General features: G+C 41.3%; 2 protein-coding genes across 4 annotated transcripts in view; one reads left to right on the forward strand and one right to left on the reverse strand.

Moving 5' to 3' along the window:
• CDC20B (cell division cycle 20B) overlaps positions 1-1,149 on the forward strand; it is a 68,357-nt gene extending 67,208 nt beyond the window's left edge. For all 3 annotated transcript variants that reach the window (XM_070774683.1, XM_070774681.1, XM_070774682.1), the window contains one exon: positions 672-1,149. In XM_070774683.1, coding sequence (XP_070630784.1) covers positions 672-772 — 101 coding nt within the window. In that variant the 3' untranslated portion in view covers positions 773-1,149. The remainder of the gene's footprint in view (positions 1-671) is intronic.
• Positions 1,150-3,464: 2,315 nt separating this feature from the next.
• GZMA (granzyme A) lies at positions 3,465-14,350 on the reverse strand. The gene is made up of 5 exons (XM_019983132.2): positions 14,214-14,350; positions 10,570-10,708; positions 8,655-8,796; positions 8,187-8,456; positions 3,465-6,199 (listed from the first exon to the last, which is right to left on the reverse strand). Exons 1-5 carry the CDS (start codon positions 14,278-14,280, stop codon positions 6,038-6,040), a joined length of 780 nt encoding a protein of 259 aa, XP_019838691.2. The 5' UTR covers positions 14,281-14,350; the 3' UTR covers positions 3,465-6,037.
• Positions 14,351-15,381: the final 1,031 nt, after the last annotated feature.

Raw genomic sequence — 15,381 nt, forward strand, 5'->3', positions numbered from 1 at the left:
CTAAAAGCTGGTCCCCTCAGAGCTATCCAAGTCAAGTCCCTGGAACCTGGGAATGGAACTTTATTTTGTGAAAGGGTCTTTGCAGGTGTAATTAAAGTTGAGGATTTTGAGATGAGATCATTCTGGATTATCCGGATGGGCCCTAAATGTAACAGCAAGTGTCTTATAAGAGGCACACAGCGGAGAACAGACACAGAAGTGGAGGCGACTTGACCACGGAAGCAGAGACTGGAGTGATGTGGCCACCATTCTGGGATGGTCAACAGCTGCCAGAGCCAGAAGAGTCAGGGAATGGAGTCTCCAGAGGAAGCCGGCCCTGCCAACCCCTTAATTTGGGACTTCTGGCCTGTGAGAGAATATATTTCCGTTGTCTTAAGCCATGCAGCTTGTGGTAATTTATTACAGCAGCCCTAGGGATCTAATACAAGGGGAAACACCCTGAAGGGGCAACAGTGAAGCAGAACTTGGCCACTTTAGGGTGTTCCCCAGAGCCCACGCTGACTGTTTTCTTGGCAAAGGTGCAGTGGGAGTGCCAGCCCTGAATGTGGCAGGTGTTTGGAGAAGCCCTTTATCCTGGGATGGGATTCATGGCCCCAGCTTAGGTTGCTTCCCAGTGCTAGGCAACAGCCCTTGACACGTGGAACACGAGCTGTCTGTCTGTCTTCCCACAGACCACCGAGGCCGAGTGCTACACCTGGCTTTGAGTCCAGACCAGATGCGAGTCTTTTCTGCTGCAGCGGATGGCACAGCCTGCATATGGAATTGCTGCTAGTCACTCAACCCCTCCCGGCTTCAGCTTCCTCATTTTGACATGAGAATAATGATATTGGCCTTGCCTACTCCATGGCATTGTCATGAGGCTCAAACAAGATGGTGCTTTTCCTGAGGTGAATGCCTGTTCCCCTGACCTTTTTCTCAGGTTACTTTACTTGCTCTGTTTCATCCCACCACAACTTCCAGACGTTGTCTCTCATTCTGTGCTTATCTTTCTGCTTTCCTCCTCCCCTTTTCTTCTTCTTTCTCTGTCTCCTCCGTGTTAGAGATGCATTTTCACTGCTATAGTCACAAGAATATCTACTGCAACAATTTGTAAACTCTTCTTTCCCCCTTCACTTTTCTCCCAAGCTCCAGCCTTATACTTAGATCTCTGGATATATATATATATATATATATTTTTTTTTTTTCTATTTTGGCTGCATGATATGGCATGCATGGGTCTTAGTTCCCTGACCAGGGATCAAACCCATGCCCTTGCAGTGGGAACTTGAAGTCGTAACCACTGGACCACCAGGGAAGTCCCTTGGTTATTTCTTCATTGAGATCCTTTTCTGTCTTTAGCTCAAACTCAATACATTAAAAACACAACTTATTCACTTGAATAAGCACAACTTACTCATTTAAATACTGATTAAAGTGCTCCTCTGTGTTAAGCATAAGGCTTCCCTGGTGGCTCAGTTGGTAGAGAGTCTGCCTGCAGTGTGGGAGACCTGGGTTCGATACCTGAGGTGGGAAGATCTCCTGGAGAAGGAAATGGCAACTCACTCCAGTATTCTTGCCTGGAGAATTCCATGGACAGAGGAACCTGGTGGGCTATAGTCCATAGGGTCACAAAGAGTCGGACATGACTGAGTAACTTTAATATGGATTAAGCATATGGATTATTTCCTCTCTGACAAGGACTTCCTTGGGACTCCCTTTTCTCTCTTCATGATCTCATCTTACCCTAGTCATCCCATCACTCAGGGAGCCTCCTGATTATTCAGTTTACTCCTTGTTCTCTATCTTTTGTTTCACCCAAGTAACGTCCTCGGAGAAGGCAATGGCACCCCACTCCAGTCCTCTTGCCTGGAAAATCCCATGGACGGAGGAGCCTGGTGGGCTGCAGTCCATGGGGTCGCTAAGAGTCGGACACGACTGAGCGACTTCGCTTTCACTTTTCACTTTCATGCATTGGAGAAGGAAATGGCAACCCACTCCAGTGTTCTTGCCTGGAGAATCCCAGGGACGGGGGAGCCTGGTGGGCTGCCGTCTCTGGGGTAGCACAGAGTCGGATGCAACTGAAGTGACTCAGCAGCAGCAGCAGCAGTAACGTCCTACACACCTGATGACCAATTTGTGGCAATTGCCTTCTATCTGGTTTCCTGTCTTTATTCTTAGTGGGTTTCCACATCACTGATAGATTTAATTTCTAAAAGTACTGTGCTGATCCTCCCAGTACCCTGCTCATAAACTCTCAGTGACTCCCCATTATCTAATCCCCCTTGACCTCAACCTTGGAGTCCTGAGCCCAGAATCTGAAGTTAGGGGACCTATACTTAACTAGGCTCTGCCATAAACTTACTGAGTGACCTTGGGTATGCCACAACATTTGCAAATAGGGCTTTGGATTTGATGACTGCTAAGGTTTCTTCAAGCTCCATCAAGCCACTGTTCTTTTTAACATTAACCCTCACTCACCTCCTGTGTTATCGCTGGGCTGTCATGATTTCCTGCCTTATGCCTTTGTTGGAGCTCTCATCTAGTCTGGAATTCCTGCTCCTCAGTTCCTTTGCTCTGTACCTTCACTTAAGTCCTATCTTCTCCAGGAAGTGTTTTTGAAATAATGTTAACCTGGCTTTGAACTCTTGGTATCTATCAGCCTGTGTCACCTACTTTGTGTTAATATAACTATTCTAGTTGTTTTTAAAAATCTTCTATTAGTACGGGAATCTTTGTTTATTTAAGCTTTAGCATGCTTATTTCTTTCACAAAATTATATTGAGGAGTTGAGGGAGCACATGTTGTATGTTTTTAGTGTCTTCTGCAATGCTTTGCGTGTGTCAACTAACATATGTTGATTAATTTATTTACTTTATCATAAATGGCTTTTACCAATATACACACACTCCTTTAATATCTCTCTTCAAAAAAGTAATACCAAATAAAAGCCTTGATAATTGAAAAGTGGAATAGTAAATACAAGGAGTGGTAGGACTCTCCTGACAAACTGACAATGTATTCTGTTCTTTACCCTGTTTTTAAACTCAGAAAATCTGCTTGGTAGTGCTAGTGATTCTTACCTTACAAAATTTTAGGTCACCAAAAAGTGCAAATATGATACATCCCTGTAATGCACAGTCTTCTTTTTTAAGATAATGGCTTTCATTTGATCTTATTTAGCCAAGTATAAACTATTAGAAAAAGTTTAGCAGGGAAAGGAGCAAAATGGTGAGACCATTTCCAGTGTCCCCCACCATTCTGATATGGTTACATCTCTCTTAAAAATCTCATGAGACTATGACATGACCAAAGGACCAAAGATTACTTCTCTCAATTAATACTGGTGTGTGAACAAGGTTCTCATTTAAGAAAAACAGCAATATATCTTCTACTGCTGTTAGTTTTATGGAAGTCTGGAATGTGGTTTCAGTAAAGAAAAAAATGAACTCAGACAATACACAAAACAGAAGCTTTAGCTACAAAAATTGTGTAGTATAAAATTTTTATTGAGTAATAATTCACATAAAGCATATAAATCTTAAGTGTATAGCTCAATGTATTTAATTTATGAACAGATTAAGATCAAGATCTATGAGTAAATCATCCAGATCAACATGGGAGCATTTCTTTTACCCCAGAAGATTCTTTGTGTCACTTAGTCAACACCCCTCCATTATTCCAACCTTGGCTACCATGAATTAGTTTTTTTTTCTGCCAATCATCAGATAAATGTAATAATACAGTAAATTTTCTTTTATGTGGAGTCTGGTTTCTTTTACTCAACATTAAATTTGTGGGAGTAGTTACTGTTGCTGCATGTAACTATAGTTTGGTCTTTTAATTGCTGTATAATATCCCATTGTATATACAACAATTGTTTTTCTATAAAAATGGACATTTATTTTTAATTTTAACTTTCAAGGATAAAGTTGCTATGGACATTCTCAAACACGTATTTGGTGGGGAAAAGCCCTCATTTCTGTTTGGTCTATACCCAAGAGTAAGAATTATTAAGTCATAGCATATGTGTTTATTCAGTTTTAATAGACATTGTCATTTTTCCTAAGAAACTCTACCAATTTACACTTCCACCAGCAATGAACAAGAGTTTCACGCAACTATTTTTAAGCAAACTTCAGAATCTGTAATAAATGTTGCCAGTAGAGAATATTCCATCTGCCTTCTTATTGCTATTAAAATCCTAATCACGGCTTGTAACACGCATCTAAAATATCATCCTAGTAACTCTCTTATCTCTTTTAGATATCAGCATGAGATTTCATTTCTAATATAAGAGTTCTTATCACCAGCTGCATATTAAAATCATTGGGGAAACTTATAAAAAGAACACTTTGTCCTGGTTCTCATCAAATTAAATAAAAATTTCTAAAACTGAGGCATAGACATTGGTCATTTTAAAGAGCCTGTTAAGTCTAATGGGCAGCCATGGTTGAAAACCAGTGGGCCAGTATTTTGGTCAGTCTATAAGCTCTGTCCCCTCGTTTGTTTTAAGAAGCTGTCTCATAGTGTTGCTGTATGTTCTCAGTTTGGACATACCATGTGTTTATATGTATATGTTTACATATATATACATACACACACATAAGATTTATATTCCAAAACAAACTGATAGAAATCAAAGGAATCTGTTCATATAATCTTGATGCGGCTACTGGGCTGATGACTATCCACTATGTTCAGCATGCTGAATGAACATCTTGGTTTCTCTCCCAAAGGAAACTTTCAGACCATGATTCAGCACTCACTCCCTAGTATGAGATGGCAGCCACCATAACCATGTTGATTGTACCTACCCAGGCTCAAGGACGAGGAGAATCAAGAAATCACCTAGCTAACCCAAGGCTTAAATTCAAACTACTGAGAAAAGAGGCTGACTTTCTCTAGCTAAGTGCCTTGTTAATATCCCCTAGAATTGTAATTTCCATTTCTTGCCTGCTTTGAAAAATACTCTAAGACATTTCCTGTTTCTGCTTCTCCCAATGGACTCAGGTTCTTGTATATAAATCTGAGAAACAGGTGTTGGTGTGGAACAATGGCCTGTGAAGGGCAAATATTTCCTTTTAATCCAAATGCTCCAGACTGGCTGCTTCTGTTTCTTGCAGAATTGCTGGGCCCTTGACTGTACTTGTTACTAGACAGACTGACCTTAGTGTTCCTCCTGCTGGGCCCAGCCCATTGAATCAGTGAAGTGAATAATTCAAGTCAAATTTGCATGTCACTTGTCACATGGATGACACAGGTGACCATGGTCCCTTGATCTGTCCTTTGCATTATCCCAAGGTCTCTATATTACTCTGTTCCACTTTGCTGGTGGATATCTGCCTGCTATATGTTATAGGAGGCAAGTACAGTGATAGAAGTTGATTTTATTTATAATGAAATTAAGAAACGACAGCACTGGGTGTATATCTGAAGAAAACCATAATTCAAAAAGATATATGCATCCCAATGTTCATTGCAGCACCACTTAACAATAACCAGGACATGGAAGCAACCTAAATGTCCATCAGAGGAATGGATAATAAAGATGTGGTACATATATACAATGGAATATTACTCAGCCATAAAAAAGAACAAAGTAATGTCATTTGCAGCAATATGGATGGAGATTGTCATACTGAGTGAAGTAAGTCAGACACAGAAGGTCAAATATCATATGATATCACATGTATGTGGAATCGAAAAAAAAGGGTAAAATGAACTTATTGATGAAACAAAAGTAGAGTCACAGATGTAGAAAACAAACTTAAGGTTATCAGGGATGGGGGGAGTGATATATTGAGAGATTGGGACTGACATATACATACTACTATCAATTTATTTAAAATAGGTAACTAATAAGAACCTGCTATATAGCACAGGGAACTCTATTTAATAGTCTGCAATGGCTTATATAGGAAAAGAATCTAAAAAAAGAGTGGATATATGTGTAACTCTGATTCACTTTGCTGTACACCTGAAACTAATACAACATTGTAAATCAACTATACTTCAAGACAATTTTTTAAAAAAGTAACAGCAAATGAAATACAAGTATTTAAACTGCTTGCTTCATAGTCTTAACTATCCAGTTGAGGTGTTTCTTTGAGAGAAGTGTATAGACGCCGGGCCCTCGAGGGTCTCCACATCTCCCCGGAATGCCAAAGGCAGTGATGCCTCTGAAAGTGTCTTTACATATCAGAGGGCTTCCAGAATCTCCCTTGGGGAAAACAAGAGGAATGGTGGAGATCAGCATCAAGTGTGACCACTAGCAGCATGGAAGAAATGCCATTCAATGTGAAGCATTTAACGTGAAGTTAAGACCAACCTTGACTTACTTGATGATCAGTGCTTAAAAAACCAAAATGTTGAGGAATATTCAATGATATAGTCAATTTTTTTTCTTGATTTGTTTACAAAGCAGTGAAAATTGAAATGAAACTTGAATTATTATTTGTGGAATCCAGTGATTTTGAGACAAACTCTCTGCTTTAGAAACTCTCCTTTTTGTCATTTTCTCAAAATGCTGAGTAACTCAAGGCATAAAACAGTCAAATGCAGATGGGCCATTGAGGCAAAGAATAAAAGCTATGTTTTCTAGTTCTTCTGGGAGTTGTCTTCTCAAAGGAACAAAACCAAAGCAACTTGTTCTTCACCTTCTCAAACAGAAATTGCTCCCTTGAATCTCTCTCTCTCTTTTTTTAATGAGAAACAAACATTTAACGAACGAAATTATACTTCTTAAGAGCATATGGAATGTGAAAGACTCAAACTTCATCAATTCATCAATACAGTAACCATTGAAGAGAAAATAACATGGTAAAGCTTGTGTCTATCACCTTATCATAGGCTCAGTGAATATTAAAATTAGACCTTGGAGGTCCATTCCTTCAAACTCCCACAAATGCCATTCTTCCCTAGCAAACATTGTTCATTTAGTCAATATTCATGGAGTACCTACCAGGTGCCATGCAGTCTTCTAGACACTAGGACTAGATCAGTGAACAAAATAGAGGAAAAGTACTATTCTTGTGGAATTTGCATTATTTTTCGCTCTTCCTCCTAAGTCTCTTGAGCATCTGATGCTAGATGGATGCTCCTGGAAGTCAGGGATTACACTTCAGAGCTGCCTGGTTCCACTAGGAGGGAGGCTTCAGTTGGCTGTAAGTCATGCTTTATTCTTGTGACTGCACTACCAGGTATGTGACCTTGCATTCTCTCAAGGAACTCTGTGTGACTCCATGGACTATACAGTCCATGGAATTCTCTAGGTCAGAATACTGGAGTGGGTAGCCTTTCCCTTCTTCAGGGGATCTTCCCAACCCAGGGATCCAACCCAGGTCTCCTGCATTGCAGGCGGATTCTACACCAGCTGAGCCACAAAGGAAGCCCCAAGGAACTCTAGATCAGCATATTTAAAGATATTTAAAGTCTAGGGACCCGATTGGCTGTTTCCCTGCCGTGGCTTTAGGGATGACTGGTGTTGCTGGATGAAGAGTCATTGAGGCTTGTACCTGGAGTTATGCAAACGAAAGGTTCTGAGAGCACAGTTCCATCCCAGTGAGGTGAGAAGGGACAAACCAGTGCTCAGGGCTTAAACCTTAGTCAAATGTTCTTCTACTCCTATCTTTAAGCAGAGACCTGTCCCAGCCCTTCTCAGGGCACACTGAGAGGGAGACTTGCATGTTCTCTGGTATGGAGTGCTTGGAAGTTGTTTCCAAAGGTCGAGCTCAGCTCTAGGAAGCTATGCAGTTTACTCCAAGATCTTCAGTCAGTCTTGGGAATGCAGGCATTTCAGACTTACCTGGCTAAATGGCAGTGAAATCATTAGGGGGTGCTAAGATGGGGAGAGGTACTGAAGGCCCTAGATGTACCCGGACTTCAGCTCTCCTGAGTGTTACATATTTTTTTCAGGTTAGATCTATATACATTAATATGAAAAATGAGGAAAAATTGCTTCTTAGTGGTTTTTGATATAAAATCAAGAATATGCAAGTAGTTCAACCCAGGCACTAGCAGTGAACTTGTTATTTTTGATGAACAACTCATCTGAGCTGAGAACATTAATTTATTTGACTGGAGTTTTATCAGACTTCTTTTAAAAAGCACTAGGACCCTGTAGAAGCCAATGCAAAGCATGACGTCACATTCTCTATATCTGCATGACTTAACCCAACAGCTCAAGTTTGGGATCTTATTTTACTTACATGGCAGGAGTCTTTTCCACCTTGGAGGCTTCCAGCACAAATCATATTCAGTCCAATCACAGGATTATAATTATAGTGTGATTGATCATTGCAGATTTTTCTGTCTATGATGGTGACATTGACTTCTCTCAAAATCTTGGACACAGGGGAATTATTGTAAAACTGTCCCCACCCTGCAACTCGACATGCAGTTCCTGGTTCCACATCTTTGCCCTCTTTTGGGAGCTGAAGGATAGCCACGTTTTTATTAAGTGTTGCTTTTTTGTTCAGCTGTTGGAAGGCAAGCAAAAAGAGTTAGCAGAACAAGATAATAAAAATGTCACTTTTTAAATTTAAGTTCTAGCCCAACTGCCAGGGACCCTCTTATACAGTTATCAGGCCACTAAAAAAGATTTCCATGTCAGAAGCCAGATTGTAGGAGCTTCTATGACTTTTGAATCACTCAAAAGTATAATCAAAGGTTTGTACCTTTAGAAGTTTAAGATCGCCTTCATGTGTGTCCGGGTCATAGCATGGATAGGGAAACTCTTTCTTAACAAACATAATCTGTTTTTCAGGCTCTTCCTTGTTTCTTGAGTGGGCCCCAAGAATGATCTGGGATTTCTGGTTCCTGAAAACATACACCATACCGTTAATTTGGTTTACTCTTTAAAGCAGGAGCTAAGCATATTATGGGCTGATCAGTTTCATTGTCCCATCTATAAATGTGCTTGCTGTGGAAATACCTGTTTGTGACTCAGAAAAAAATGTACACTTTTAAGAATAAAAGTGAATTGTTTATGAATTTATCATTATCATTATCATCATGCTGACCTGCAGCTTATTTATAACAAGCTAAACTTGGTTCATTGAAAATCAAATGATAAGAGACTTCCATGGGGGACTTCCTCAATGGTCCCGTGGTTGGAGTCTGCCTGCCAGTGCAGTGGACGTGGATTGCATCCCTGGTCTGGGAGGATTCCACATGCTGCGGGGCAGCTGGGCCAGTGCACCATGACTACAGAAGTCCTTGGGCCCTGGAGCCTGTGCTCCACAACAAGAGAAACCATTGCAGGGAGTAGCCCACACACAGCAACTAGAGAGTAGCTCCTGCTTGCCGCAACTAGAGAAAGCCTGCTCGCAGCAACGGAGACCCAGCACAGCCAAAAATTAAATATGTAATAAGTATTAAAAAAAAAGAGAGAATTCCATGGTAGCTAAGCCAAGTCTTGGGATCTTTGTTGGAGTTATACTGCTGTCCCCTCAACCTTCCTTTGGTTGTAATAGAGAATCCAGTTGCAGATGACTGGAAAACAGAAGTCTCAGTGGTCTAGCAACAATAGCAAAAGACACTCAATAGCTGTAGAACTAATGCACTGAAGAAATCCTTGTAAGAGGATAACAAACTTATCTTAAGTGGGCAAACTTTCAAAAATAGATTGCTTAATGAAAGACCCGATGTGCATGGCACTGAGTATGTATATTTGAGGGAAAGGTGGTCTAAAGGGGGGCCCCTTCGGATCTTCCTTTTCTTACTCCATGCTGAAGATTCATTTTGGTTAATAAAATCAAGAAACTCTCTGATATATTAATGATGAAGGCCATTATCATTCATAACTTAGTATAAACTACACCAACAATATATTCACACTGCTGTTTTTCCATTACACAGCTGATATTAGTCTCACTTAGACCTTAGAACAGTGCTTTCAGTAGAGTATACTTTGATGATGAAATGTTCTATAAGTCTGCACTGTCCAATATGGAGCCCCAGGTAGGCTACCGAGGCCTTGAAATGTGGCCAGTGAGACCGAGGATCTAAATTTGTCATTTGATTTAATTTTAGTGAATGCAAATGTATATAACTATAGATAACTCATGTAACCAACATAATAGTGGCTATCATAATGGACAGCCCAAGTTTAGAGGCTTGATTAGGGAGGGAAGAAAAGACTAGCCCTGAAAGAGGTTTGAAGGCTGTGGTTGACCATGGTTATGAAATGGCTGAAGGTATGAGAAGTTTTAAGAAAACAGGAAGGTTTTCAAAAGAAGCTTTCTCTACTTGACAGTGGTGCTCAGGTCCCTGAGGGCACACTGAAAATTTTCACCCTTCTGCACCATCATCAGGTCAAGACCAGAAGCCAAGACTTGTAGCCCTTGAGCCTGGTGGCTCCAGAGGAGATCTTCCAAAAGTGCTCTGGATGCTGCTTCCTCTTTGGTCTGATTCTCTGGGGCTGAGTCTGGCCTCAACTCCCTTTTGGGGTTTTAAAGCAAGCTGCCAAAGATGTAAATGCTGTGAAGATCCTGTGGCTTTAATGATATTTACTCTCTTTGTTTATATTCCTCCAAGTTAGACTGTCTCCACAGAAGTTTTTTTTTTTTTTTTTTAAACCCAAGAACTTACAGGGAACAGTGAGCTGCAGTCAATACCCAGTCTTTGGCAATCAAAGCTCCGGCACAGATGTTTCCCCCATCAAGTAGCACCATGTAGGGTCTTGAATGAGGAGTCACTTGATTTCCTCCAATAATTTTTTCACAGAGATCTATTCAAAAGACAAAGACAAGTCATATCAGTGACCACCCTAAAGAGCTCTACTTATCATCACGTTTCTAAGGCTAGACATGCTTTTCCCACATAGAGAGGAGGAGGGATGAGAGCATACTCCACCCCTTCATGTCAATTTCAGATGTGGGCATGCTTGCTAAGTCTCTTCAGCCGTGTTCAACTCTTTGCAACCCTATGGATTGTAGCCTGCCAGGCTCTTTTGTCCATGAGATTCTCCAGGCAAGCATACTGGAGTGGGTTGCCATGCCTTCCTCCAGGGGATCTTCTTGACCCAGGGATCGAACCCGTGTTGCCTGCAGCTCCTGCACTGCAGGCGGATTCTTTACCGTGGAGCCACCGGCAGAGCCCGGATCAGATACCTGAATGTAAATCCCATTCCTGTTGGAATCTGAGAGGTCTCGCTCTTTCACCCACAGGAGTCATGCCATTAGCAGGTCCAGGGATTATCAGGCTGGAAATCTGTCACAACCACTAGCCTCAGGCCTCAGGACTTGCAAAGGGCAGACAACTGTGCATGAGTTTATACCTGTAACTGGTGCTACAGGAACTGCTGGTGTCTGCCCATCCCTCCCCTTTTCTGGCTAGGTATTAATCTGGGGGAAGCAGAGTTGCTTTTACAAGCTTGAAAACCAGCCTTTTCACCCCGAGCTCTTGCAAAACACCACAGCTTACAAACTGACATTAGCACCTTTTAGCTGTGACCCTACCCATGAGTTTTTTGGTCATGAGTCTTTTCCTTATTGAAATTTATACCCTTGTCATTCATAAACTGAGAGACTATCTTTTGCACCTGAAACTCTTCTTCAATCTCCAGACTGAACCACATGGTTTAATCTAAGCCATGAAGAGAAGTGAGAAGATGCTATAAGGAGAGAATTCTGCCTTAGCCAAATTTCCTTGGTTATAGACCAAGAGTAGAGATTTAATATTAGCGAAAAGTGAAATGGAAGCCCCAAATCACTGCAGATGGTGACTGCAGCCACGAAATTAAAAGACGCTTACTCCTTGGAAGGAAAGTTATGACCAACCTAGACAGCATATTAAAAAGAAGAGACATTACTGAAGGCAGGAGGAGAAAGGGACGACAGAGGATGAGATGGTTGGATGGCATCACCAACTCAATGGACATGGGTTTGGGTGAACTCTGGCAGTTGGTGATGGACAGGGAGGCCTGGCATGCTGCAATTCATGTGGTCGCAGAGTCAGACACAACTGAGCGACTGAACTGAACTGAGATGGAAGCACAAGGCAAACCATCCCAGTTGGTTGAAAGGTTGTTGTGCCCTCTTGATATACTCTCAGCGCCACCTTCCTACACCAGATGTTCTTGGATCCTTCTCAAGCATTGTTACTGACCATTGACTAGGACTCATGGTTCTCTCAGTAGGGTACAGTGCCTGTTTCTCTATTAATATGGCCAACTTATTGCCAGATTTACAATGAGATGTAAATGATGAGAGGGGCAGGGAAAATGGGTGTCCAGAGGGCTCTCATTTCCAGAAGGGAGTGGGGAAGGGGAAATCCTAGCCTCTAGAAGTAAAAGGATAAGGAACTTAGCGAAACAAATAGAACTTCACCTACATCTCAATTTTCCTGATTGATATCATGAAGAGATGGATTCCAAAGATGCATCTTTGGACTGTCTGAGCTGTAGAAATTGTAAACTCAGTACAATACTTCATTTTGCAGAGTCCTGTGATTGGTAAGCACAGAAAAAAGTCCCCATCTCCCGCAAACTAGGATTCGGGAAGAGGAATTAGAACAGGTGAAAAGCTTTAAAAACTAGCAATTCTTGGTCCCTACCTAGAATCAAATTAAAATCAGATAGGACCAGGGCTGAGATGTAAATATTGTTTCAAAGTCTCCAGAGGATTCTAATGTGTAGAAAGATTGAGACAACCTGTCTAGAGGATCAAATCATGCTTTGCTGTGTCTGTTCCATTTGGGAACCGATACTACTCTCTCTGACTGAAGGAAACAGAGTAATTTGCATTTGCTGTTTCCTTTGAAGAAAAGATATGATTGGATTTTTTTTAATCTGCTTGGTTTCAGTGTTTCATATGACATGGGCTTCCCCCACTGGGGGAACAAACAACAATAACATGCTCTAACATAGTCGCTGGGACATGCTTATATTTTGCTGCTGCTTAGTTGCTTAGTCGTGTCCAACTCTTTGTGACCCCATGGTCTGTAGCCTGCCAGGCTCCTCTGTCCATGGGGATTCTTCAGGCAAGAATATTGGTGTGGGTTGTCATGCCCTCCTTCAGGGGATCTTCCCAACCCAGCTATCGAACCCAGGTCTCCTGCACTGCAGGTGGATTCTTTAGCGTCCTAGCCACAAGGGAAGCCATGCTTATATTAATAGTATTCTGTCCATTCTTCTGTTTCTAATGTCCTGCAACCTTATTATTTCTAAAATTTCTCCTTATTTTTAGCTGCAAGATAAAGCAGAGATCTTCCTCAGGAATTTTTGGTAAGATAGGTTCCATCAGCCCTTGTCCACCGTTTCCACCTCCAAAAACTGCCAGACTGTGGGGAAAACCCAAGCTCTACACTTGTTGGCACAGTTCAGCCTAGCCCCAGAGTCGTTATCGGTGCCTAGAAAGATTTTAAAGAATACCTAGAGCTACTCGGGGCTATTGTACCCTATTACCCTTCTAGAGATAATCCCATGACTATTACAGCATTTTAAACTAATGACTGTGCAGCTCACATAAAATCAGGCTAGTTGGTTACTACTTAGCGCATCAGAGAATACACTTGATACAAAACACCGCAGCACTGCCAAAGAGTCGATGGTCCCAGTGTCCTAATGTATTCCCAAGGACATACTAGCCTAGAGAAATAATGATGAATATTTGAATCATTTTGACGTGGGGGGTACATCTAGGTCAGGTTTTTATTTTTTAAAGACTGATGGATTATTGAAGTACAGTTGATTTTATCTTTAAAACTATCTATGAATTTTCTGCAGCAGGAAAGGCTGAGGTGTCACTGTTCCTTTCCTGAAAGATGCTATTTGTTTTCCTAATTTAAGAGCTTTGTGTCTGTTTGATTACTTGTTTTTACAGAGTCCTTTTGGGCAATTTTCAAGCCACACATTGGCAGCACTGGTAGTTCCATTATCTTTTATAAAGGAATTATAAAGAAGAAAGAAGGATTTTTCCTTCTAAAATAAAGATACATGTAGAGGGACTTCCCAGATGCCCCAGTGGTTAAGATTCTGTGCTCCCAATGCAGGGGCACGGGTTCAATCCCTGGTCTGGGAACTAAGATCCCACATGTTGCAACCAAGATCCAGTGCAACCAAGTAAATGAATGAATAAAAATTTAAAAAAAAAAAGGATATATGTAGAATCCCTGGAAGAATGTTAGGACTTACAGAAAAAAATCTCCTCTTCGAACACTTAGTTAATATTGCCAAAAAGTCTACTCCATTTTACTTAATTTATTATAGTAGAAATGACAAGGATCAGTCTTACCTTCAGGAATTAGGAGAAAAACGACAATTGAGAGAGTGGCTGCCAGAAAGGTAGAGGAGTTCCTCATTGTGGCTGGTGTCCCCACATCAATCAATGTGAAATGTGTTTTCAGTTCTTGACTAGCTCTTATTTATATACTGAGAGTACAAAGGATGTGGTTTCCTTTCTTTTCTTTCTTTCCCATTTCAAAGTTAGGCATTAGGGAAAGAAACCTCACAAGTGAGAATGGTGAGTAACCACTCCTCACCAGTGGGTGTGCCCCCCTCGGCGAGGACCTCTGTGGGGAGAGGGAGGCAGGGACTATGGGGCCTTGTTGCCATCAGAAGATAGTATACAAGAAGAGACCTCAAACGTTTCAGCTGAGATTTTGAGCATTCTAGTTTTCATCATCACCAACATTATCTTCTCTATCCATTACCTATCATAAATGAAAGCCCTTTATAGTCTTTAATCAGAGATTTAAAATCAGTCACCTAAAAATTGGTCACTAGCCAAATGTCTTTTTAGTTATTGCCTAGGATTTTGCAAGAATGAATCGGCCAAGGACAAATGGAAATGTAGGAGGGAATCTTATTTATTCATAAGCTCCTGCCTGGATTTTCCTTCTCCACTTTGTGGAGGTAGTTTGTTGTGCCCCTATCTGGAACCTGGCAGGTGGGGACAGAGGCTGGTGGGGTTAGGGAGCACTGGTTTTTTCCAGGCCATCCTCTGATTGTGCTTCCCCTGACGGTTTGATTTTACCACTTTAGACATGTGAGAGTATCTGAATTTCTCCTCTCTCCCTCCTTCCCTTCCTCTCTTCCTCCTTTCTTTCCTTCCTCCCTTCCTTCTTTCTGGATTTAGCTAAGAAAGGATAATGGGAGTCAGACATCGCTATTTTGTTCCGATATTGGAGAACAACTCTGAGAAGGATCAGTCTCAGTCTCTGAAGGAACAGTATTCGGTATGCTTTCTATTAGAAATGTCATTAGCTCTTTTTCTGAGCTGAGGATGTGGTCATTATACTACATAAATAGTAATGTGTTTGATCAGGGTGTTGGCTGTTAACCAGCCATCCCAACACCCTGAGACTTTCAAACTCAGAGCTTGCTTTTTCAGAAATCACATGACCTTAGAAAGAAACCCCACTGAGACCCCTGTGTTTCCTTTTCTCAGCTATCACTGGTGC

Source organism: Bos indicus, chromosome 20 (genome assembly GCF_029378745.1).
Source record: "Bos indicus isolate NIAB-ARS_2022 breed Sahiwal x Tharparkar chromosome 20, NIAB-ARS_B.indTharparkar_mat_pri_1.0, whole genome shotgun sequence".
Taxonomy (NCBI): Eukaryota; Metazoa; Chordata; class Mammalia; order Artiodactyla; family Bovidae; genus Bos; species Bos indicus.

Excerpts from the sequence above, each read along its gene's own strand:
- GZMA (XM_019983132.2), bottom strand. The coding sequence starts at position 14,280 with ATGAGGAACTCCTCTACCTTTCTGGCAGCCACTCTCTCAATTGTCGTT. Across the intron at positions 8,797-10,569 it reads ACTGCAGCTCACTGTTCCCT|GAACCAGAAATCCCAGATCA; the intron begins GTAAGTTCTTGG and ends GTATGTTTTCAG. Across the intron at positions 6,200-8,186 it reads GTGGAAAAGACTCCTGCCAT|GGAGATTCTGGAAGCCCTCT; the intron begins GTAAGTAAAATA and ends GTTTTCCCCAAG.